Source organism: Melanotaenia boesemani, chromosome 4 (assembly GCF_017639745.1).
Source record: "Melanotaenia boesemani isolate fMelBoe1 chromosome 4, fMelBoe1.pri, whole genome shotgun sequence".
Lineage (NCBI taxonomy): Eukaryota > Metazoa > Chordata > Actinopteri > Atheriniformes > Melanotaeniidae > Melanotaenia > Melanotaenia boesemani.
In genome coordinates, this window is record NC_055685.1 from 10,523,061 (window position 1) to 10,547,597 (window position 24,537).

The 24,537-nt window shown below is 39.1% G+C and overlaps 1 protein-coding gene and 1 long non-coding RNA gene across 3 annotated transcripts; both read left to right on the forward strand.

Annotated features, from left to right (window-relative positions):
• The first annotated feature begins 232 nt into the window (after nt 1–232).
• Nucleotides 233–11,987, forward strand: serhl (serine hydrolase like). Of its 2 annotated transcripts, none has more exons than XM_041984332.1 (13): nt 233–267; nt 363–434; nt 2,125–2,268; nt 2,697–2,810; nt 4,521–4,562; nt 4,642–4,661; nt 4,747–4,821; nt 7,878–7,987; nt 8,068–8,147; nt 8,222–8,256; nt 8,340–8,416; nt 10,061–10,148; nt 11,397–11,987. In XM_041984332.1, exons 2-13 carry the CDS (start codon nt 377–379, stop codon nt 11,523–11,525), a joined length of 972 nt encoding a protein of 323 aa, XP_041840266.1. In that variant the 5' UTR covers nt 233–267; nt 363–376; the 3' UTR covers nt 11,526–11,987. The 2 variants fall into 2 exon arrangements, with proteins under 2 accessions (XP_041840266.1, XP_041840267.1); XM_041984333.1 differs by having other exon boundaries at nt 251–267; nt 360–434.
• A 9,010-nt stretch (nt 11,988–20,997) lies between these two features.
• Nucleotides 20,998–22,560, forward strand: LOC121639126. The gene is made up of 2 exons (XR_006010128.1): nt 20,998–21,247; nt 21,568–22,560. It is a non-coding gene; the product is annotated as an uncharacterized LOC121639126 (long non-coding RNA).
• The last annotated feature ends 1,977 nt before the right edge of the window (nt 22,561–24,537 follow it).

Sequence of the window (24,537 nt, forward strand, 5' to 3'; positions counted from 1 at the left end):
CTGCAGATCTCTGCTAAGACTTTCATTCCCAAGATTCAAGGTCGTTTTGGTCACTTGCACAGAAAATGCAGGGTGCTAATAGTGCCATCTGCTGGTTAAAGTCTGACATTACACTGGGTGAAAGGTAAGCCCCTCCTCTTCCAAACGTTGATTGGGTCAGATTTAATTCACCACATGCAAGTTTAACCAATAGCATCTTCAACTGATCTCACGTGGTCTTCAATACCCGGAAGACAACAGTAAACCTTCCAAAGCCCGGAAAATTAGGTCACTTTGAAGTTTTCCACAAGTTTGATTTGTTTTATTAGATTGTGGTTGTTTTATTTTTCATATTTTTAATGATTATTATTTTTAATCAGTAGAGACGTTTTCCGTGATGATACAAGCGTTAAAAGGTGTTAGACACATGGCGTCCAGTTCAGTGAAACAAGCCGGTAACTACTGTCAATCTGTTTTTCTCTTAACTGACTTATAAAAGGGAAAAATTCATACGAGTCAAGTTTACACGAAAGTTACATTGCGAATTAGTTATTAGTCTTTTTAGTTATTAAAAAAGCCTTTTAATTAAAACAATAATGTGAACTCGTTGTAGCCACTGAATAAAAACTGATTGCAGCCTGACATTGGGGTAGAAGTGGTAAAGAATATACTCTAGCATAAAATACATTTAAGATTAAGTGATTTTCAGGAAAGAGCAACAGCTGTCTGTGTGGTCTTACATACGAGGGATTCAGATTGGGATTTCTATAAGAGGGGCATAGTACGAGGCGGCAGCAATGTATGATGATTAACCACAGTAAGAAAACAAGCGTCTTCCCTAATAGTTTATCATTTTTCCTTCTGTTGCCAAAACAGCTTTGAGACATTTTTCTTCTCCTCAAAGTGCTGTCAGTAGTGAGGCGGTGTCTCCATGGAAATGATGCATTCAGGGATGCATCCATGAAGGATTTTTTAACAGTATGGCTGAGTATATTATCATACTGCCTTCAGGGATTGCTATTAAGGGATGTATGTGGAGACTCTCAAAGTAACATATATGTAAATACTGTACATCACTCTGCCTTTGCCCCCTTGCCTTGTCCTCAAAGTTCCTCCAATGTAAAAGAAGTTCTTCACCAGACCAGAACCTTTTTGTTTTGCTCCAAGGTCCAGGTCTGTCATTCTCATGCTGATTTAGGATGCTTTTGGTGGTGTACAGAGGTCTGCATGGGCACCAAGTAGTCTGAAGCTTTGCATTTCTGTTTACAAAAGCTGACACCTCCCTGTTGTACTCTGCATTTTGGTTTTGGGACATTTTTGCTTGTCCTCTATAAAAAGAGACCACATGGGTCAGCTTTTACCTTGAGTATTCATGACCCAGTTACTGGTTCAGCTCTATTTCTGTTGGTGGGCAGAAATCATCTAACGTCTTTGTTATTGTGATTCTCCCCCCTTTCAAAAAATCTAATCAAAGATGTCCATTTTTCTGCTTCAAGCACATCAGCTTTAACAACTTGTTGTTTACTGGTTGCTTAACCTATCCCATCCTTGAGCAATATGATAAAGAATGCAACGTGTAATGTTTCATATGGTGATGACAAACTGTAGGTGAGCAAAGTGGTTGAAAGGGCCTTTTTAAAAAAATAACCACATATGATGTGATAATGAGCTCAGACATTTTTGCAGTGGAGAGCTTAAGAGAACTATTAGTAAATAAGATAAAAAGAAATGATTGTACATGTAATAGTAAACTATTGACTGAAGAGGAAATTGGTGCAAGACGAGTGAGCTGGATAATAACTGCAAACATAAGACAGAAATAGTAATATTGCAAGTTCTGTAGTTTTAAGTCATATATATTTTAGAAATATACTTTTACATAAAGTTCAGAAACTCAAAGCTGATGAATAGATTAAAAAATTGATTAGTGGCATATTAACTGATTTGAATAGTCATTAACTATAGAATTGATATGGGAATCTTAAATATTCTTGCCAAATTGCTTGATGTAAAATATTTAATACAACAGGAAAAATCTGCAAATCCATGTAGTTTAGGAGGATAAAAATTTTTATGGACCAGTTTTAGTAAATCAGGTATTTGGCTCACCGTGTCTCTCATTTTTTCTGTGTTCTGTGTGTTCAGTTTCAGATTTATCTGTGCCAGTTCCATGGGGAGAGATCAGAGGTAAAGTCTGGGGTCCTGATCACGGCCATCCAGTTCTGTGCCTGCATGGCTGGGCTGACAACTGTGGCACATTCAACACCCTCCTTCCCCTTCTACCAAAAGGTAACTGCTGTTGGAGGACATGTGTAAACCATGACACAGTTTACTCACACCTACTTTTGCTCCTCATTTTGTTTTTACAATTTCAAGTTTTGCCACAAGCTGAATAGTTATTTAGTCATTAATGCTGTGAAAGCTGTCGTTGAATTGTTGCAACTGAAAGTTGAAATTTTTTTTCTCCAAATGTATTCCGGTGTGGAAAGTGGAGAGCAAGATATGAATCTTTTGGGCAAATATGATCTGTACAGTCTCTGTCTTTAACACATCTATTAGCTATTCCAAGAATCTCCAGCATATGTAGCTAACACCTAATGTGATGATATTAAGACTTTAGACTTTTAACATTAACCAAGATTTCAACTTTAGTCAACAACTGTTTGGTTTACCACACAGAGAAATGTTCACCCAGTTTATCTTTGTCCATCCTACAGAATGCAGATATGTGGCGATGGACCTGGCTGGCCACGGCTGCTCATCACATCGTCCTGCTGGAGTTATGTACTCCTTCCCTTCATACGTTTTGGATGTACGCAGAGTCGTTGAGGGTGTGTGAGTATGAGACGTTCCAGGAAATGTTTATCCACTGAATTAAGCATCAGTGTGTTTAGAGGCAACAGGCTGAAACTTTGCAGTGATAGTAGGTCATTTAGTGTCACTGGTTGTCTACTTTCAGTGAAAATATATTGCATGTTGAAAATACACTGCCTGGCCAAATAACAAAAGAAAAAGTTACTGCCTGGATTTAACTAAGCAAACAGGAAGGAGCCTCTTATTGGATAATTTCTGCATGTGTGATTATTACAGAAAAAGCATCTAAGGAGATGCAGAAATGTCTAAAAGTGGGTTAAGAACTGTCCAATGCATTATTAAAAGCTGGAAAGATACTGGAGAACTATTGTCTTTGAGGTAGAAGGTAGAAAAATCCTGAATGATGGTGATCAGTGATTCAGCTACATTATGTGTCCATAGAAAGAGGTCAGCTGATACCTGAATATACTGAATGAGCAGGTTATTCCTGTAGAGTTTTTCTTCCCTGATGGCACGGCCATATTCCATGACGACAATGCCAGGATTCATTGGGCTCAAACCCTGAAATAGTGGTTCAGGGAACATGAGACATCATTTTCACACATAGATTGGCCACCACAGAGTCCTGACCTGAACCCTATGGAGAATCTGGAGAAGGTTTTGTGCAGTGGTCAGACTCTCCAATCATCAATACAAGATCTTGGTGATAAATTAATGCAACCCTGGACGGACATAAATCTTGTGACATTGCAGAAGGATCAAAGCTAAAGGTGGTTTAACGAAAAATTAAAGTGTGTGACCTTATTATTTTGGTGGTGACTTGTTTATTAATAATATATGATTTTTTTAAACTTTAACATCTTGAAAAATATATTGCATGCTCACATGGATTTCCCCAATCAATGGTGAGTTTTTCCTCAGTGTTCATGTTAATGCAAGCTAAGAAAGAGCCGTTAACCTCTAAAAATTGATAGAACATTTAGGTATTTGTAGTTTCCATGGTTACAATGCATCTCAGGTCTAAAGAGTTGCAGAAAATTGGGGTTTGATACTGAGGTACTTTAGTTGTGTTAGCTTCACACCTCTGGTTCAGAAATAATGAAAAACAGTTGAATTTCCCTTTAATTATGACCAAATTCATTACCTTAGTTGTTTGAGATGTTATATATTCACCCATCATTAGTGGTATGGTTATATAAAAGCTTTTGCATCGCTTGTAAGACAGGAAGCTTGGGTTTCTGCCACCAGGGGCTTTTGAGCTCTTTCTTTTTTGGCCTGTAGATGGCAATAGAGGCTTTATGTTAGAGTGTAGCTCTGTGTTCCTGCCTAAAACAGCTTAGCTATGTTGTAACATCAGCCACTAATAAATAAAGCCTCTCATTTTCGTGTTTTCAGTTTTTGTAAAATCTATTTGATGTCTGAATGTCATGTAACTGGTGTTGCACACATCATTCATTGTGATGTTACAGCCAGTGTCTTAACAGCCACAGCATCATCCCAAATGGTTCCCTTTACACCCCATATGATGATTAGATTTAGTTTTAGATTAGAAATTAATCTTGTGTGAAAGATGGAGAAGTAACGTATGACACATTAAAACTGGTTATTTGATAAAGATGGCAGAGCATCTGGAAGCCGTAATGGTTCCTTTAAAGCAAAAATGGCCCATGTGTTTTTAGTGATGAGATACTGAACCTGGTTGATGATGTGTGAAATTACTCCCACAGCACTGCAGTGGAGCAAATTCTCCATCATAGGCCACAGCATGGGTGAGTGCAGCTATAGAAAAGAATTAGAGCTTTAAAATGTCTTTGGCATGTTTTATTTATGTTCTCATTTTCATTTCAGGTGGTAACTTAGCCGGAATGGTAAGTTACTGATTATATTACAGCCAACATGTAGTGGAGACGACGGCATTGTGAGGTGTCATCATCCATACGGTGTTTTCCACAGTTCAGCGCTCTGTATCCTGATATGGTGGAAGCCGTCGTACTGCTGGACTCCTATGGATTTTTACCTACAGATGTGGTACTTATTTCTCCACACTGTGCAACGTTTTACCCTCTCCCACTCACTCTGACTCACCTGCTGAACACTGAAGCCCATAACCCTCATTTTAATTTAACCCTTACATTAGAAAAGAAAAAATAAGTTAGAATAAAAAGTTATAGCTGCAAATTAGAATTAGCCTGTGATGTAGGGAAACCTCCACACAGCAGTCCAGATCCCAACAAGGAGACAATGATACTAGAAAATGTTTATTTTTAGAAAAAGCAGTCTAGACGCCTCCGGGTCTCTTCCTCTGTTTGTAAGACCAACTGATCCTCTGTCACATTAAATACAGAGGTGAAGGGATTAGACAATATTACACTTCAGATGGAAGTGCTCCTGAAACTCATCAAACACCTGAAAGCCAGAGTAAAAAGGGATGTTTATAACAGGTTTAATCTGTGTTTGCAGCCATCTTCCTTGGTTTGATTTTTGTTAAAAGCTAATCTGCATAAAAGCTTTATCTGAATCAGCCACACTGATTGTATAAAAGTATTGGGCCACCCTAATTTTGTTTATAAATTTCCTTGAAAAGGTTTAATTAAAATGTTTAAACACAAATGCAAGGACAGTGAAAAGGTGTTAAGGTGTCTAATAATATTAATTTTAATCCGCAAAACACTTCGTCAAGTTAAGTCATTTCTTTAGTCTCCAGGAATCGTTCTTCAGATGTCTTGAAGGACTTTTTTAAGCTCTTCTTTGAATGTTGTTGCTGCCTTTTCTTCCGTTCTTTTGTCAAGATGGATGATCCCACACTGCTTTAGAACGTTGGGTTCTGGAAAGGATTCATCACGTCATTAGACCAGTTTTTCAGTCCACTGTCATTTCGTCAACCCTTTTCTCCGTTTCCCTTCCATAAGAATGGCGTCTGTACATTCACTCTTTCATAGAGGCTTGTGCTGCGTCCTTTTTTAAGGACGCCTTGCTGAGATATTCCATGTTTTCAGATACTTACCCTTTTGGAATCAATGTGTCGGTGCCAAAATACTATTATATATCTGTCAAAATGTTTTGTTTTTGTTTCTTTTTGGCATTTTCCAAAAAAGTAGTTTTGGCAAACTCCTGACAGGCAGCTTGTAACAAAGCGCCCAAGGATGCAATTAACCTCTTCATCGAGAGGCTTATTTTTTCTGCCTCCTGTTTGATGTGACATTCCCCCCAAAAATGAAGTATATCTTCACAACTGCAAGGACAGTGTGTAAAATCGTGGTTCCAAAAGAAGTCTGAGACATGTGAGATTACCACAGAAGTGTCAGAATCAAGATACATGTTACTGTGTCAGAATAAATTCACCTGGAACACAGTAGAAAATGTATCTCCTCCTAAAAGAAAGCCACATTACTTTCTGTATAACCAGAGGATAGCAGCCCAATTCATGTAGGAATTATTAAAGTAATGTCCGATGAGTAAATGTGCAAAAATAGAAGCTGAAAACGTGAACCTGAGCAGATTTACAAATGTTTTAATAAAGTTGTTACACAGATAAGTAGTATCTCAGGAACCCATTGCTGATGTTAATGACACCTCTGTCTATCATCAGAGTCGTGAGAATTGAGGGATGGCCTCCAAATTCACTTCAGAAACATCATGCGGATCCAGAACGTGAACCCCTAAGATGACTTATCATTGGAAGAGTGAATACTTCTTTATTCTGTTTTTGTTTGCTACTCTTTAGCTGCTGGCTTGAGTTTTTCATACAGTGATGAGACAAACGTCTTTGTAATCAGTGAGTCTTTTAACTGAATTTCTCCCAGTTATTTTGATATTGTACATGTTAAGATTGCTGCTTGCTAGTGTGTGCAAAGATCTTCTGTACTGCATGCATCACATGCTGCCCCCTGTACAGGAGGGCTCTCACGATGAAGAGGTTAAAAATGGTTCTCTGATTAGTTGTTGCTAGGTGTAGATACAACCCAGGTTCATCCCTTGAGATAGCTGCCTTTTTTATTTGCTTGACTGATTTATATAGATTTTTTTTAAAATAAAGGCATGCTCAGTGAATGGTCATATACAAGGACCGGACTAAAAATGACAGAAAAATCCATCACTGCCCAAAGAAAAACCTCATGAGACCTTCAGAAGATCTGGGGAAGTGTTACTCAGGAATAATTTAAAAGATTATGAAACACTGACTCTTATGAAACAAAATATAAAGAAATGGTTCAAAACTTGTTCACAGGTCTATAGAGAAACTCTGCAGCTCTGCAGAAAACATCTTTGCACCATTCAACATATTTCTGATACTTGCCCTTTTTATTTACTTACAGTATTTTTTGCCAGTAGAGAAATATGTGCTGTTTTTTCTGTAATAAGTCAGAAAATATTTATGCTGAAAATCACAAACTTTTGCATAAGTTATCCTAAATGTATTTTTTTTTTGCACTTGTCAGCAGAACTGCAACAAGGTCCTTATGTTACCTTTTAACATTAATATTTTAGCAGTAACCAGCAGAGGTGATTTAATTTCCCCTGGGATTAATAAAGTATTTATCTGTCTGCGATGGTTTCTACTTCCGAACAAATAAAGGGCAAGGACGAGTCATTAGAAAGATGGTCTCAGGAGTAGAGAATGGTAAATTGGTAAATTAGTTGTTAATTAAGTCTGATGTGATAGCCTCTTTCTTATCTTTTAAGCTTGAAATGCAACACTTTAGCTACAACGTGAGAGTAGCTGTTCAGTTTCCATACACTTTTTAAATTATTGCTTTTTCCACTGAGTGCTCAAGCAGCCCCTCTGGTGACCTCCAGCTAATATTAGTTTGATGTACACTGAAAGGCTTCATGACTTCATTACAAAGTCTGATGAGTTCTGTACTGCACAGGAATGAAAAAATATGTAGGATGTTTGACATTTTGAAAGGCATCATATTTAAGAAATGCTTTCAGTCATCAGTGAAAGTGAGTCTGTTGCTGTTTTTGTCCTTTGGGCCAATTTTAAACGATTCCCATTATGTTGCTGCAATGTGTTGCTTCACACTGTTTTCTTTTCCTGCTGTTTACTCGCTCTTCTCATAATCTTGAGTCTCTTTTTGTAGAAAGAAATGTCCAAGGTGTTCAGACAGGGCTTGGATGAGATGATTCAGTTTGAAAAAAGGGATGAAAACAAGAAGAGAAGAGTTTACACTTATGAGAAGGCTGTTGAGAGGTAAGACACATTCACATCTCAGCTGTCTAAAAGACAACTGCACATCCACTCATGCAGAAATGTGTTGGTTCAACCCTCAGGCTGCTGGCTGGAAACTCAAGTCTGTCTGAGCACTCTGCAAAAATTCTCCTAGAGCGAGGTTTGGTTCAGGTCGAAGGAGGTACGTCTTATATTTTTACTCTTTGATCTGCTCTGTTTTGCATTCTGAAGCTGTAATGAACTTTTCCCTTGCAGGGGTGGAGTTCTCCCGAGACTTTCGGATTAATTTGGTAGGTTAATGTTGAACTGTACTTTTCCCCCCTTATTTCCTGAGCTGTTCTTTGCAGCTAATAACCTTTTATTGTGTTTTCAGAGAAATGTAGTACGCATCACTATGGAGCAGAGCCTGGAGTTGCAGTCGAAGATACAAGCCTCTGTTTTAGTTGTTCTGTAAGATGTTCTTCTGCCCGTTTTCGTTTCTTATAGATATAATTCATGAATGCATCACATTTCAGCCATGTGGTATAGAAAGTACACTGTCTGAGCTCTTAAGGTTTTACATATAAGGATATGGTGGAATAAAATATTTGGTTCTTTAGTCAAATATAACCTCAGGTAAACAACATAACATATTACTTGCTGTCTTTTTTTATTTTTTTTTATTTTTAACAAAATTGAAGCCAAAATGCAGAAACAGCATGTGGAAAAACTATTTCCATCCTTAATGGTTCTATAATAATTAAGAGGTTCAGTATCAGTTAGGTGTTGCTGACTAAATACCTTTCATGTTTTGATACTTGGCCGGTGTGATCACTTCTATAAAAGCAGGATTTTAGGTTGTTTGGTGTTCTGAAGTATTCAGTGTGAGTTTAGACGAGGCCATAAGGAAAAGACAGTAGTAAGGGTCTTAGAGAAGCAACTATTCTTCGCCATCAGTCTGGAAAGGGTTGATGGCAGGCAATTTTCAAACTATTTGGAGTTCATCCTTTTGAGAGCAATTATTTACAAGTGAAAAACTTTCAAGACAGTTATCAATCCAACTTGTTTACTCCAAGGCCAGACTGTGCAATGCTCAGAGAAACTGCAAAAACAAAACAAGAACTGCATCAGAAGTTCACCATGGCCTCAGTTAGCATGCTAAATGCCAACGTTGGTGACATCGGGAAAAAGTCTGAACAAATATGGGTTGTTTGTTTGGTTTGCCAGGAGAAAGTCTCCTCTCTCTAAAACAGGAATTGCCAACTTCGGACCTCTTGGGCTAGTGTCCTGAAGGTTTTAGACACTTCTGTGCTGCAACCCACCTGACTTAAATTAACGGGTAATTTTAAGGGTAGTGCAGAACTTGACAAGCTTTTGGAGGACTATTTTATTTGGATCAGGTGAGCTTCAGCAAGGAAACATGTTGAACATGCAGGACACGTGCCCAAGAGGTCCATAGCTGGTGATCCCTGCTTTAAAACAAATATGGCAGCACAGCTTTGGTTTGCAAATCTACCTTTGAACAAACCAAAAGACTTCTGGAACAAAGTCCTGTGGATAGATCTGGTGGAGTTGTTTGGTTATAACACAGAGTGCCATGTTGAATATAATTGAATACAAATAACCGAATCATATCAGCTGTTTAACACAGTGGTGGAAGGATGAAGATTTCGGTTTGTTTTGCAGCCACAGCACCTGGACACTTTGTAGTTGTTGAGCAAGATCATGAAGTCCTCTGTCAAATGTGAGGTCATCTATCTGATGGCCAAAGTTTAGCTGAAACCAGGTCATACAGCAGATAATGATCCAGAACACAGCAGCAAATCTATAACAGAGTTACTGGGGGAAAAAAACAAAACATTTAGTTGTAGCAGCGGGTCAAAGTCTAGACCTCTACTAGTCTGAAATGCTGCAGCTGGACATAAAAGCACTATGCATGAACATGGTTTAGTATTAATTTGAATGACAACAGTTTTATATGTTATGTTTTGTTCATCTGAGGTTGCGTTTACCTATTTTTAAAGCCTGATAAGGACCTGTTAAAACCAGAGAACTGAAAGAGAGGAGACATTTTTCTCATGAATGTAAATATACATGCAATCTTTGTTTTTACAGAGCAGAAGATGGTTTTGAGAAAATGTTTGCTAAGCAAGATCAGAAGAAACTTACAGAAGACATTCTTCAGGCCTACAGGGAAAGAAATGTGAGTGCACTTGCCCCTGTTTGTTTATGCAAAGTAAGTATGCTAGCATCTTCATGTCTATTTTTAGTCCTAAAGCCTGTGTGTAATTGTCCCTGACAGACAGACAGCCTCACAGTTTCTGTGTTAGTCTGAGCGCAACGTCTCTGAGGCAGCAGAAATGTTAATATCTGTAAACCTCAATGCTGACCTATATACTGGATCTTGGTTAAGTGCAGCAGATGAGGGGGAACAGAGGGGCTGTGTCACCACAAGGAGATGCCGCTTTTCTAAGTAAGCTTCTGATAGAAAAATTAAAACTTTGACTGCAACTAAACAAAAAGAGACTTGGCATATCAAAATGCTGAAAACTTGAATTAACATTTCATCACTGTAGAAACTGTTAAAGCATAAAAGATGCACCTCAAACTGCATGAGCCTACAGAGAATTATCAGCTGGATCTGCAGCTGCCCTTTTCTTTCAGAGTAGCTTTCAGAGCCAGTTATAGCCCTTCTTGCAGGTGCTTAGTGTTTTACAGCAGAGACCAGCTGGTCAACACTGGAGCAATTAGCAGCTGAAGAGCTCAGCATTTACTACAGGAGGTAATGGAGACTGAAACAGAGCTACATCTGAGGGATCCGCAAAGTGATATTACTTGGGTTAGTGAGGTTTGGTCAGCTTAAAGTTTTTATGTCTTAACAGGCTCTTTTTTCATTAAGTGAGGTCACCAAGTTCAATTAAAATGAATGCTTTCTCTTCAGAGAGAAGGCTTGTGGTCAGACTTTAAACTGGTATCTGAATCTGTTAGAAGCAGCGGTGGTTTTGTAAACCACACCAGATGCCTTAAACACTGCAGTATTGTTACAGAAGCACAAACTATTCATCACGTTACTGTAGGAGTCAAAATTTCTGAATACATAACAATATAAAACATATCTATATCAATGAAAAACTAAGCAACGACTAAACTCTTCTGTTGTGTTAAAGACGTATCACAAAGCTTTTGCAGATTTTGTCAGTGATGCACCCCCTATCAAAGGCTAATTCGGCATCCATCTTGGGTCGTACCTGTACTGTTAGCTCACAAACATCAGATACTGAAGATTGAATTGTTTAGTCGTTAAAAACAAAGTCTTTGGAGCATTCCTCATATCATGCAGTCTTTTACTACTTACGATAGATTTTGTTTAGGCTTTTATATCACGGTTGTGCATGTTTTAGGCATCAATAGTACCTTTAAACATCACACCATCTTTGTTTTTGTCTTTCAGCATTTGGTGGTGACTGTTCCGGGCAATCATCACGTCCACTTGAACAATCCTGAAGTCGTTGCTCCACTTGTGTCAGACTTCCTGCAGAACAAAGTGCTCAACAAAGATGCTGATGCTTCGAAATTATAGCAAACACACATAAGCTTCTACTACTACACAGACATCACCTCAAAAAAAGTAAAGTAACAAGAGTACTTGTGTTAATGTGTATAGTTTATACCTTTTTTTGATGCATAAGTCAGTCATCCAGCTGTCTTACCATTAAAATTTACTGTAAGTTACTTCTGATTGACTCCTAAATATAAAGTATTTTTAATGGATAATGTTATTTTAATTTGAAAGGTGGGGACAGTGTATTTTTCTTTACCTCCAGAATATTTGTGGAGTTTCTAAACTAAAAATGTTTGGTTTTCTGCTGAATCGTTTACAGCCAGCACAGACTGTGGAATATTTTGTATGTTAAAATCAATATTAAGTATTAACCCAGTTTATACTTTACTTTGAGTAAGATTCTGATTTGTAAGCATCATTTTTTAATCAGCTTTGCCCAAATGAGAGCATAAAAAAACAATAAAGGATAATCAAACAAAGCTCTGTTCAATATTCAGCTCTTTATCATGTTACATGTTCATGCCTTAACTGCTCTCTCACTTCATTTCCTTGATCTAGTTAAGACATGCGTTGACAGGTTGTCAAATGTTTAAACATCTTCAGTCTGTCCTCAGTCATCAGGAAACTGCTGGTCGATGCCCTTAAATAAATGATTATACACAAGAAACCTTTAACATCAGTTCTGTGTGAAGACCAGTCCAAAAGCACCCACAGCACAATGAGGAAAAGGACGGGGACGGGGCTCAGGAGTCAGTACATCAAGAAGTCATCAGTAAATATACCATTAATGATAAAACTAATAACTTATCTTTCAAAAGCCTTTTTCATCTTTAGTCAGTGAAGTCATAACTTTTGAGGTCTGCTCTACAGAATGAAAGACTTTGCTTCTTTCATAATATTCTGGTAAAACATGAGTTGAGAATTCTGACCTGATTTTAAGATTACCTTTGTACTTCCAGATAAAGTTAATGTGGACAGTGATGCAGCTCCTATTAGGTAATCCCAGGCCAATTTTGGATTTTGGAATTTCTGGATAGCTCAGTTGGCAGAGCATCTGTCTCCATTGTGGGAGACCAGATTTGATTCCCCCAAGGGATGAACATTAACACCTTCCAGTTGGGCCTTTAGGCAAGACCCCTAACACTCCTGCTGGACCACTGTAAGTCGTTTTAGATAAAAGCATCTGCTAAATTACTGTTCTGTAATAATTTTACCAAATACACCCGGTTCATGACAGGAATGTTCCTAGAAAAAAAATGTACTTAAAATATTTTTTCTGACATCTTGAGCCTCTTTTTTTTTCTTTGTTTGAAATGTGTTTAATTGTTGTAGTGCACAGGTGTCAAACTCCGGTCCTCGAGGGCCGGTATTCTGCAGGTTTTCATTCTTTCCCTGATCTAACACACCTGACTGAAATTAATGGGTTATTGTGAAGAAGTTGACAAGAAGCTGTTGGATCCATTTGATTTTATTTAGAGACCCAGCTCTTTGCAGATGATGTGGTTCTGTTGGCTTTATCTGGCCGTGATCTTCAGCTCTCACTAGAGCTATTCGCAGCCGAGTGTGAAGCGGCTGGGATGAGAATCAGCACCTCCAGGTCCGAGACCACGGTCCTCAGCCGGAAAAGGGTGGAGTGCTCTCTCCGGGTCTGCAATAGGGTCTTGCCCCAAGTGGAGGAGTTCACGGATCTCGGGGTCTTATTCATGAGTGAGGGAAGGATGGAGCCGGAGATCGACAGGCAGATCGGTGCGGCGTCTGCAGTGATGCTGACTCTACATCGGTCTGTTGTGGTGAAGAAGTAGCTGAGCCAAAAGGCAAAGCTCAGGCTGCTGGTGGTGTAATGGTTTGGGAGATATTGGCACACTTAGGGCCCCTTAGTACGTTGCATGGTTTAACCACCACAGCCTACCTGAGTATTGTTGCTGACCATGTCTATCCCTTTTTGACCACAGTGTAGCATCTTCTGATGGCTACTTCCAGCTGGATAATGCACCATGTCACATAGTTCAGATCATCTCCACCTGGTTTCTTGAACATGACAATGAGTTCACTGTACTCCAGTGGCCTCCATAGTCACTAGAGTTAAATCCATTAGACTAGTGGTTCCCAACCCATGGTCCCTGACCCCCCTAAGGGAGTCCCCAAAATGCACAGGGATTCTGTGAGTTTCTGAGCATACAGAACCTGCGTGATTGTTAAAGTTAAGGCCATGTCCACACAGAGATAAGTTTAGTTTTTTATCGTTGGGATGTTTCATTCACTTGGAACCAGCATTTTGGGAGCCTGAAAACCTTTGAAACCAGTTCCCAAAGTGAATGTATGAGTGGCATCCTATATCCATACTCAGAAATAAAGAATTAAAGGCCATATAGTAGGCCACACCTTGGACATCCAGTCAGTTTATCCATGTACTGTGTGGTTTAGTGAAGTCAGCGAACTGGTTGAGCTATGTTAGTGGAATACTTTGACTATTCTGGTAAGCTTGATTTTTCTAGCTTTGGTTCACAGGGAGGGGTGGGGTCCATGGCTTTTTGGTAATTACATTAAGGAGGTCCTTGAGGAAAATAGGTTGGGAATCACAGCAATAGAGCACTTTTGGGATGTGGTGGAACCGGAGATTCTGATCATGGATGTGTAGCCGACAAATCTGCAGCAACTGTGTGATGCTATCATATCAATATGGAGCAAAATCTCTGAGGAATGTTTTCAATACGTTGTTGAATCTATGACACCAAGAATTAAAGCAGTTCTGAAGGCAAAAGTTGGTCCAACCTGATACTAGCAAGGTTATAGTACCAGGTTGGAGTAAAGTAGCAATATAATATTGTACCAACTCTGATGTAAAGGAATTCTGTATTTAATTATTATTATTTTTTTATCATTTAAGTCTATTTTAAAGCAAACTCTAAACATGATCTGGTTAAATGAATGTGAATATTGTATTGAAAACTGCTTTGTAGTTTTACATCACTAGATTACTTTTAGCATGTGAAAGTTTTTCCATCATCTTATGGCCTTAACAGATGATTCATTACTCACAACTAGAGGAAATTTCAGAAATTATATTGATAGCAAAACATCACTTTGAACATGATTGTGTGTTTGTTACAGATAATAAAGCTGCTGCCATGGTAACAGGTTCATCTACCGTATCACTCTTTCCATGTGATACACATAACATATTTACTGTGATTCTTGCATGGTACACCAGCATTGTCTCAGTGCAGCGTATCTGGATGTGGTTGGTTCTGTCATTTTTACTCTTTTTGAATTTTTACAGAGATTATATAATAATTACAGACAGTGGAGATTAAATGTATTTTACCCCTGATAAGGCTCAGCTTTTATTATTGATTGATTGATAAAGTTTATTTTAAAATAATGACAAATGAAAACAAATATAAAAACATAATAAAAAATATTAATTAGAACATAACTACATCAACAAGGCAGAGGATGGGTGAGATGATCAGTTCAAACTCTGGTAATGAGGGAAGTGTGTTAGTTATGCCCATCAGTTTTGACAGAATACACACATACACACACACACAAACATGAGTGTGAGCAGACTTTTGGAGCGAGGTCTAAATGAACTCTAGAAGAAGCCAGCATGTCTTTATCTCCTTCTTCCCTGACAGTAAAGTATAATCTCCCTTTGCTTTCTTTCATCTGCTGGTAGCTGACTGTCTCTCCTCAAAAGGATTAATGTTCAGCAGAGGTCTGCCCCCCCCCCCAACATTTCTCCCAATGCTTCATCACACTTTTATATTTAACAGTAAAAGAATCTGTGTGTGGATGAATTTAAATTAGTGTCTTAAAATCCAGTTTGCTAGATGTTGTGGTTATTTGAATGTCATTATACCCTGCCTCTTGCCTAATAACATATGGCCTAGCTCCCCCTGTGACCCTGAATTTGAATAAGCAGTATAGAAAAGTGATGGATAGAGAAAGGACAGAGTTATCTTTCCTGTAAACATTTTTAAAAATACTTTTTTTTTTCTAGAAAGGTGAGGAAAGCTCATTAATAGGCTTAAAGAATAAAGACTGGCTAGGATTAGGGTGGAGTACCAGCTGCAGAAAGTTTCAAGATCTTTATTGTCATTATGCAAGCACAACAAAATTTTGAGTCTTTCAGCTTGAGCACACATAAATAAGAAAATAAAAATATAACAGGTACAGATAAATAAGTAAAAAATAAAGATATAAAATATATGAAATATATAAGAACACCTCTATATTTACAGAAAATGAAGAAGCATTCGCAGCAGTCAGTCATGTTTACGGGGTGGATAAAGTGCATCCTAGTGCAAGGACGGAGGTCTGTGTGAGTGTGTGTGTGAGTGTGTGTGTTTCTGTGAGGGTATGAAGCTTCAATGTGTGTGGCTGTGGAGGGTTGGGTGCATATGTGCGAGTACTGAAAGAGGGGGGAGGTGTAAGTGTTGAACAATAGGGGGGCAATTGCTTTACAGCTCTGGGGAAGAAGCTGTCTCTGAATCTTTTTGTGGTGGTTTTAATGTTCCTGTACCGCTTTCCTGATGGAAGCAGTACAAACAGTGCATTGTCCAGGTGGGTGGGATCGGCTGCAATGAGTCTGACCCTCTTCTGGACTTGAGTGGTGTAGATGGAGTCCAGATCTGGTAGATGGCAGCACACAATCCCTAAGCTGTCCTCACAGCCTGGGATGAGTTCCTCTTGTCCTGTGCTGTGCACCATCACACTGAGACACAGGAAGCTCTCAATGGTGGTTCTGTAAAAGTTCATGGGCAGCTGAGAAGAGAGTCCCATCTGCTTCATCTTCCTGAGAAAGAAGAGCCATTGTTGGTTCTTCTTCACCAGATGTGAAGTGTTCACAGTCCAGGAGAGGTCAGAGAAAATGTTGATGCCCAAAAACTTAATGCTGTCCGCACGCTCCACTGCCTCTCCTTGTATGCAGAGAGGAGCATACTCAGCCTTTCTGGACCTCCTCTAATCTACTGTGACCTCCCTCGTCTTGTTGATGTTAAGAACCAGACTGTTCTTGGAACATCATTTTGTGAGACTCTAAACCTCTTCTCTGTAGTGGGTCTTATTTTGGTTGGATATGAGACCCACTACAATGGTATCGTCCCCAAATTTCACAACCTGTTGGTGGGGTGGATGGCAGAGCAGTCCTGTTTGAAGAGGGTGAAGAGGGCAAAGGCTGAGCACACAATCCTTCCAGTGTTGAGGATCAGCGGTGAAGATGTTAACTTCCCTATCCTCCCCACCTGGGGCCTGTTGGTGCAGAAGTCACTGATCCAGGTGCAGAGTGATGCTGACAGACCCAGGCTGTGAAGCTTCACAGCATCTCCGGGAGAACGGTGTTATTGGCTGAACTGAAGTCCACAAACAGCATCCTAACAGGTGTTGGGATGCTGCAGGTGAGTCAGGAGCGTGTGAAATGCTATTGAGACAGCATCCTCCGTAGAACGGTTCTTCCTGTAGTTAAATTGCAGGCTGTCCAGACTGGCAAGTCCTTAATGCGCTTTAGGGGGATCCGCTTGAAACACTTCATGATGACTGGGGTGAGAGCGACGGGGCGGTAATCACTGAGGCAGGTAATGGTTGTTTTTTTTGGGGGGCACAGGCACAATGATGGAGGACTTCAGGCAGATGTGAACCGTCAAAAGCTGCTGGGACAGGCAGAAGATGTCCAGAAAAACTTCTGCCAGTTAGTCTGCACACAATTTTAGTGACAGTACATTTGCCAGGTTTATTTTATTTTATTTTTTATTTTTTTGCCAATGTTTCAGTGGATGTAAAATTGATGCATGCACCAGAATGCAGCATGGGTCATCATAAAACTAATTTTCTTGTGCTCATTTTTTCATTGAACTTCAACACAGCTTCACATTCAGTTAGAGCAAATCGTTGCAACACTTAATAGAGATCCATATGAGAATAAACAAATGTGCAAACCAACAGTAAACAGACTGAAAAAAGAGGTTCTGTGTTCAAACAACTGCAATACCAGAACCTGTTAATTGGATTTTCACAAAGGCTTAATTAGACGTTGTTAAAACACAGAAGAAGGAGACCCATGAGGTATCATTTATACCTCACATATGTTGTTCTTGCTTCACAAAACTCCAGACTCAAGCCCAATGAATACACACACTCATACAGTTGTTACTCGCAATTTATTGTTTATAAAAATATTATTGATTGATTGATTGAAAGTTTTATTTGAACAAAAGACCAAAAAACCAACAAAAATAAACAAACAAACAAACAACAGAAAACAAACAAACAAAAAAAATAACAGGAAAGCAAAAGGAATATACAAAAGAAGGAAAAGTTAAAGTTAAGTCTTTTGTCCAAAGGGAGTGGGAAGAAACCAGTATTTATTCAATCCCACCCCTTAAGGGTGGGCCACACACCATTAACTGCTTCATATGTATTTCATAATCCATCCATCCATTATCTTGACCGCTTATTCCATTTCGGGTCGCGGGTGAGCTGGAGCCTATCCCAGCATTTTAACAGGTGAGAGGCAGGGTACACCCTGGACAGGTCACCAGTCTGTCGCAGGGCCAACACAGATAGAGACAAACAACCATTCACACACACACTCACTCCTATGGAGAATTTTAGAGTGTCCAATTAACCTAACATGCATGTCTTTGGACGGTGGGAGGAAGCCGGAGAACCCGGAGAGAACCCACGCATACACGGGGAGAACATGCAAACTCCACACAGAAAGGCCACCACCCTCAAGGTTCGAACCTCCCCCCAGCCGAGATTCGAACCGGCGACCTTCTTGCTGTGAGGCTGCGGTGCTAACCACCACACCACCGTGCAGCGTATTTCATAATATACTTTAATAATAATATCAAAATATCAATGGATCAATATTAATAATAGGTTGAATAATAGTGTCATCAACAGTAATAGGAACAACGCTATAAATATATATATATGTATATATATATATATATATATATATATATACATATAAATATACAATAACAATAACAGTAATAACAGTATAATAATAATTATATGACTACTGAAAATCACTGCCCCTCATTTTTATGCTGTTGGATGACCATGTTCTTATATGATGATAATAATATAAGTGTTTAATAAGTGTATATTTGGACATCATCTGTGTTTTTCCCCCAGCCCATTCCATAGTTTAACCCCGCATACAGATGCACAAAAACTCTCTCTTGTGGCTCTCACCATTTTATATATTACATTCCCCTGTAAATTATGACCCCATCTCTCTGGCTGAAAAGAGTCTGGATGCTGAATGGTAGTAAAAGCTTACTAACTTTATACATGACCTGTGCTGTATGATAATGAACCAGGTCCTGAAGTTTTAGTAACTTTGACGGTAAAAACAGAGAATTTCTAAATTCCTTTAAACACATCATTCATTAAATTAGCTTCTGATTTGATTTTGCAGAATTTTGACAAGTCCAATAAACACAACTACCTTTTTGCTGCATTATCAGTCTCATTAATCATTTAAAAACATCAGTTAAACAGGAAATTGTTCCCATTTCAAGATCTAATTGGCTCAGCATTTAATGAAACAGTTCTGCACTGATAAAAGTTGATTAAAGAGCTTTGTGTCCACTTCCTTCTCATCAGGTGTCTCTGCTCTGTGGACAGAATTTAATTTCAATTCTATTCATTTAAAATTCCCCCACCCCTATTTTACTGGTAACAGCTACAGCCAGTAAAATGTTCACTGGAGATACGATGATGGGGAGGCACATGGAACATTTCCAGCTACAACTGCAGTTTCCCCCACCTGTGCAATCTAACTGCTGCTTTCTGTAAATGTTTAAGGATGCAATTATCTAGGATTATTAATGATGCAATTAAAAATTGAAAGAAGGACCCAAATTAAAAATAATGACTTTCATTCAATCTAGAATAAAATTAATTATGTCAGATTAAACCGATCTGACCACACACCTTTTCCAGTAGTTTTGATAAAGTGTGACAGCGCATGTTGTTTATATAACCCTATTTAAGTTGTGTAAAATGAAAAATAAATAAAAAAAACAGAATGCGGTGATTTTTAATTCTTATAAACCCACATTTTATTATGAACAAAGCATAAACAACAATCAGATGTTGAAAATGAGACATTTTTCATTTCATAGAAATTATTAGCTCATTTGAACCTAAAATGAGTTAATATGAACATATTGGCTAAACACAACACCCACCACAAAAAAAAAAGTTGGAACAGGGACAACAAAAGATTAGAAATGTAATCGGCACAAATGAAAAACAGTTGGAGGAGCATTTGATTACTTATCCGGTTAAATGACAACATAAAGGTATCAAAAGTATAATGGGTATAAATGGAGCATTTCAGCAAAGAGGTGTTCACTAATCTGTGACAAACTGTGTCTAAAAACTGAAAAAATGTCAGAAAAGAAGATCCCACCATAAACTGTGCATAATATCATCAAAAGATTCAGAGAATCAAGGAATCTCTGTGTGCAGGGGAATAGGCTGAAGATCAAAACTAGATCTTCAAGCCCTCAAATGATACTGCATTAAAATCAGACATGATTTCTCACTGGAAAGCACTGCATGTTTCCAGAAATAAATATCCTAACACAGTTCACAAATCCACAAATGCATGTTAAACTATACCATGCAGAAGCATTAACACAATCCAGAAGCATTGCCGTTTTCCCTGGGCCAAAGCTCATCTAACAAGGTCTGAGGCAAAGTGGAAAACTGTTCTCTTGTCAGATTAATAAAAATGTGAAATTCTCTTTTGAAACCATGAATGCCGTGTCCTGCTGACTGAAGAGAGGGACCATCTAGCTTGTCGTCAGTCTGCATCTGGTGGTATGAGGTTGCATTAGTGCGTATGGTGTGGGCAGCTTACACATGTGAAGGGACTATAAATGCTGAAAAGTACATAGAGGTTTTAGAGCAACATCTGGTCATTTCTTTTCTCAGAAAACTCAGCTCTTCATTTGAAGTTCATGTGCTTTTCAAGAATCCAATGTCGCATTTGCAGAATGAGCTAAAATCGGCTGCATTTAAATAAGAAAAAGATTATGTCCTCTGACAACTTCTCATTATGTAGGCCATCCTCTCTGCTTTTGTCTTGGAACCAGCAGGATGAGGAGGAAAGCGTGAAGGGAGTGAATCCATAAAACCCAGAAGCTGGTGTCAGTCAGAGCAGATTGACCCCCCCCCCCCCCCCTCCCCCCCCCAAATCTGTAATCTTGTACTCATTGTCACATAAACTGTGTGATCGCCCTGGTGTTAAATGGAGTGGAATTGATTTTATGCAGTGCGCAGCAAGAAGGCGAACAACCAGACACATGTAAAGGGCTTAACACTCCCCTTCCACCTCCATCCCGCACCCCACTACACCCCCCCCCCCCCCCCCCCCCCCCCCCCCCCGACCCCCCACCACCACCACCACCCCATATATAACTATGATTATAGTTATATAAGTTGTCCTCCCACTCCCTCCATCCTCTCAGCCATCAGTAGGGGTGTTGTCATGGCAACCCCCACCCCTTCCTCTGAACGTCAGAGTTGGGAGCTGGAGGATGAAGCCGCATGCAGCTTCTGTCTCTCGCGCTTCTCAGAGAGCACCTGTGATTTCTGCCGCCTCGCGTGCAAACGGTGGGAGCTGCAGCGCCGGGACTAATCTCATGATTGTTTTGACTCGTTCCAGCTGCTTTTCATCGCATACCATCACCATCAAACGCCAAGAGACAGACTGACAGGTAAACACAGTCTTTTGAAGGTGCACGTGCTAGATAATAATCAGGGATTTCAATCTGACAGAAGTAATGATGGGCAGCGAGGAGCCTGCTTATTGTGGGATGGATTAATTAATGAATTATGAAAGGGAGGGTAAATAATGTGGCACAGATGCTGCAGCTAGTCACTCGTATTTGGAAGGTTTCGAGTAACTCTGCTCATCCACCTTTTCTCCATCTCTCATTTTGCCTCCTTCATCCTTCGTCCTCTCCTTCATCCCTCTCATCCATTTTCTGCCCTCTCCTCCTCCTTCTGCATCATTCCCAACCCTCTGCTCTGACAGATCGTTATGTCGTGGTTGTTCTTGGACTGGTTCGTGCCCCTTTATCTGCTGGTGTCCGTTTTGGTGCTGGCAGGCTTCGGAGCGTGCCTGTACTTCCTCGAGCCCGGGTTGCAAGATGCCCACAAATGGAGTAACAAAACAATCCGGCATCACCCGCTGGTGGCCAGCGTGAACTGCAGAGATGACGATAGCAATGCCCTGATATGATCAAGGGGGTGAGACGGGTATGAGCGAGCTGGCCATGTGGACAGGGGCACAGGCGCAACACAACAGGGGATGGGGGGCCAACACCTGGGTGACTAAAAATGAGTAAAAAGATAGAGATGATCTGATAATAATAATCATTTAAAACGTTCTGTATCATTCCAGCTTTTCTCTGCTCTCTGTGGATTTTCACTGCAGATATCAGAGAAAAATGAAGTAGAATTTTATATCAAAGAATTCTTAAATCGATGCCAAACACACATGGCAGAAAGAAAGTGTGAAGTTTTTTTTTTTTTTTTTGGAGGACACCTTGCCCTTTAGTGTTTGTAAATTTCATGTCATCTTGTCTTTGTGCCAACTTTTAAATACCATTTTTGTAATTTGACAATCACTTTACACGTCTCATTTACTTATATTGTGTAATTTAAATAAAGTGACGTGAATGACATAAGTGCAATGACTTTGCTGCCAGTGGGGAGGATTTTTCAATCCTCTACTCGATGTCAGCATGGCAGCTGCTGACACACACGGAGATTGTTGGTGCTGCTTTGTCAAAATGGTGTAACACCTTGAAATAATGTTCTTGGAATAAATTCAAGTGACGTGTGAGGTGTCAAGGTAATCTTAGATGGACCAAGACAGCAGACAAGTAGTATGTGGTGGTGCTTTAAATGTGCATTGATTATTTTTACTTGACAGCATGATAAGGAAATTGTGTAAAAACTCTCCTCTGCTGATCACATGCCTCTTTTGTTCATACAAAAATAAAAACTGTTTGATCCAGTTGAACTCTGAACCTGTATGTCTAAGTTTATTTACCACTGGCCCACAGTGTTTTTGTACATATACTGAGATACTTTATAGTTTTTGCATTTATTTTATTTTTTTGTACTTTCACTTTATACTCAAGACAGAACATAAAAAAATCTACATTGGTTCACAGTAAAAACTGACACAGTTTCCAAGTAGATGTTAAAAAATTGTACAAATACAATCCATGGAACAATGGGTAGTATTGATCCTGGGATGATTGTGTTAGACAAAAACCAAGCTTCTTACAGAATCATCTGACCCAAATCATACTAAATCTAAGCTCTCAAGACCAGAGCAACACATACATAAAAGGCTGATTGAAGCATACTAACTAGACTCAAAATGGGCCTAAGTGCTCCTCACAAATTCTGATGTTCCATTTTCTGCTTCTTTTAGTAAAATCAGTCAAGCACAAGTTCATGTTTGTACAACTAAAATCTAAATAATGCTGCTCTCATCAGATATTTCTGTTTTCTTTCTCAAATAGTTAAATATAGCAGAAATTGTGCCTGAAAAGCAGTTCATGAAGACCACAAGTCAGCTTATGAACAATCCCAGCATTTCCAGACTAATTAAAAATCCACATATTATAACCACATTTGACAAAATCATAATTTAACTAACTTAAACACAATGTCTGTGTGGTGATTTTGGCTGAACTGTGCTTTAATGTACAATGATTTTCCACAGAAAGAGTCAGAAGTGGCAGAATGTCTGTTTTCTCACAGTTAATGGTACTACACTACAGTAATTAACGTTATTCACGAGAGTGGTCTTCCCGACTCGCGTGAAGTCGAGAGAGACTCTGGGGAGGCAAGAGGAAAAACAATAGTTATACATTTCTGTAGAAAGAATCCTTCTTCCTGAAGACCTTGGGTGGACACACAACTCCAAGAGCTGACGTCAGAACAACCTCACGTAGTTGTGTCTCCACCAGGACCAGTCTGACTAAGGGTCTGAGGAAGGACCAGATAAAGGTCATCTTACCCTCGGAGGGAGCTTTTAACAGAGCATGTACATGAAGAGAATAAACCTTAAAAGTGAATTAAAGCATGATGAGTAAAAATGTAAAATGTAAAAAGTGTACTATAGTAACAATCAGTGTAAATACAATTTATAAATGAATATAGTAAAGGAAGTAATTATAGGTGTGATTATAATATTATATATAGAGCATAATAAGTAAAATTTCTTCCACAAGCAAACATGTAACAAACACAACAAGTCTTCCATACAATATTGCCAAATACATATGCATTTCCACACTGGAGCAAACATCAGTCTTTATTTCCTCAATTAACAAGATAAGAAAGCCTCTCGAATCAGAAAGAGGGGTCTGGATGGCATGATCCCACTTTGTCAAAACTTTCAGTCATCTGGTTGGGTTGGCTTAGAAATTAAAACTACTTGGTCAGAATAAAACAAACAAACAAATAAAAATATCATGGTTAAAACTGAATGAAATTAGATGACATGCAGTTGCTGTAGTGACCACATGGGATCATATATTTTTTATTATATTTATGTGCTGCTATTGGCTGGATGACCACACGACCTGTGGGTTCATTTTCCAAACAGGCTCTAAATACACATATTGGTGGCGTTAAAGTAGCACTTTATAACTTTCTGGCTTTAAAACATTAAAACATTCATTCATTCTTTATGTACATTGCTTTAGTCGTTGTTGCCCAGCAGCATCCCAAGGCTAGGAAACCTTCACTTCACAACTTTTTTTTCTTTCCCAGCTCATCACTTTAACCTTAGTTTTGCTTTACACAAGCCAGCAACTGGGTATCAACACTGGCTTTTTTTTTTTACTGTGCACTGTGACTGATTTAGCAGAGAAGCACAGGGGGACGTTATCGGAGGCAGTGAGGGAAAAAATTAAAAAGCAAGAAAGGAACAGTCCAAGAGATAAGACAAGAGTCAACATCAGACTAACCTTTACTCACT

Bases quoted from the DNA above. Each gene is read 5' to 3' on its own strand.
- serhl (XM_041984332.1), top strand. From the start codon at position 377: ATGATACAAGCGTTAAAAGGTGTTAGACACATGGCGTCCAGTTCAGTG. The intron at 435-2,124 runs GTAACTACTGTC...CTGTGTGTTCAG, and splicing joins CAGTTCAGTGAAACAAGCCG to TTTCAGATTTATCTGTGCCA. The intron at 8,257-8,339 runs GTAGGTTAATGT...TTGTGTTTTCAG, and splicing joins GAGACTTTCGGATTAATTTG to AGAAATGTAGTACGCATCAC.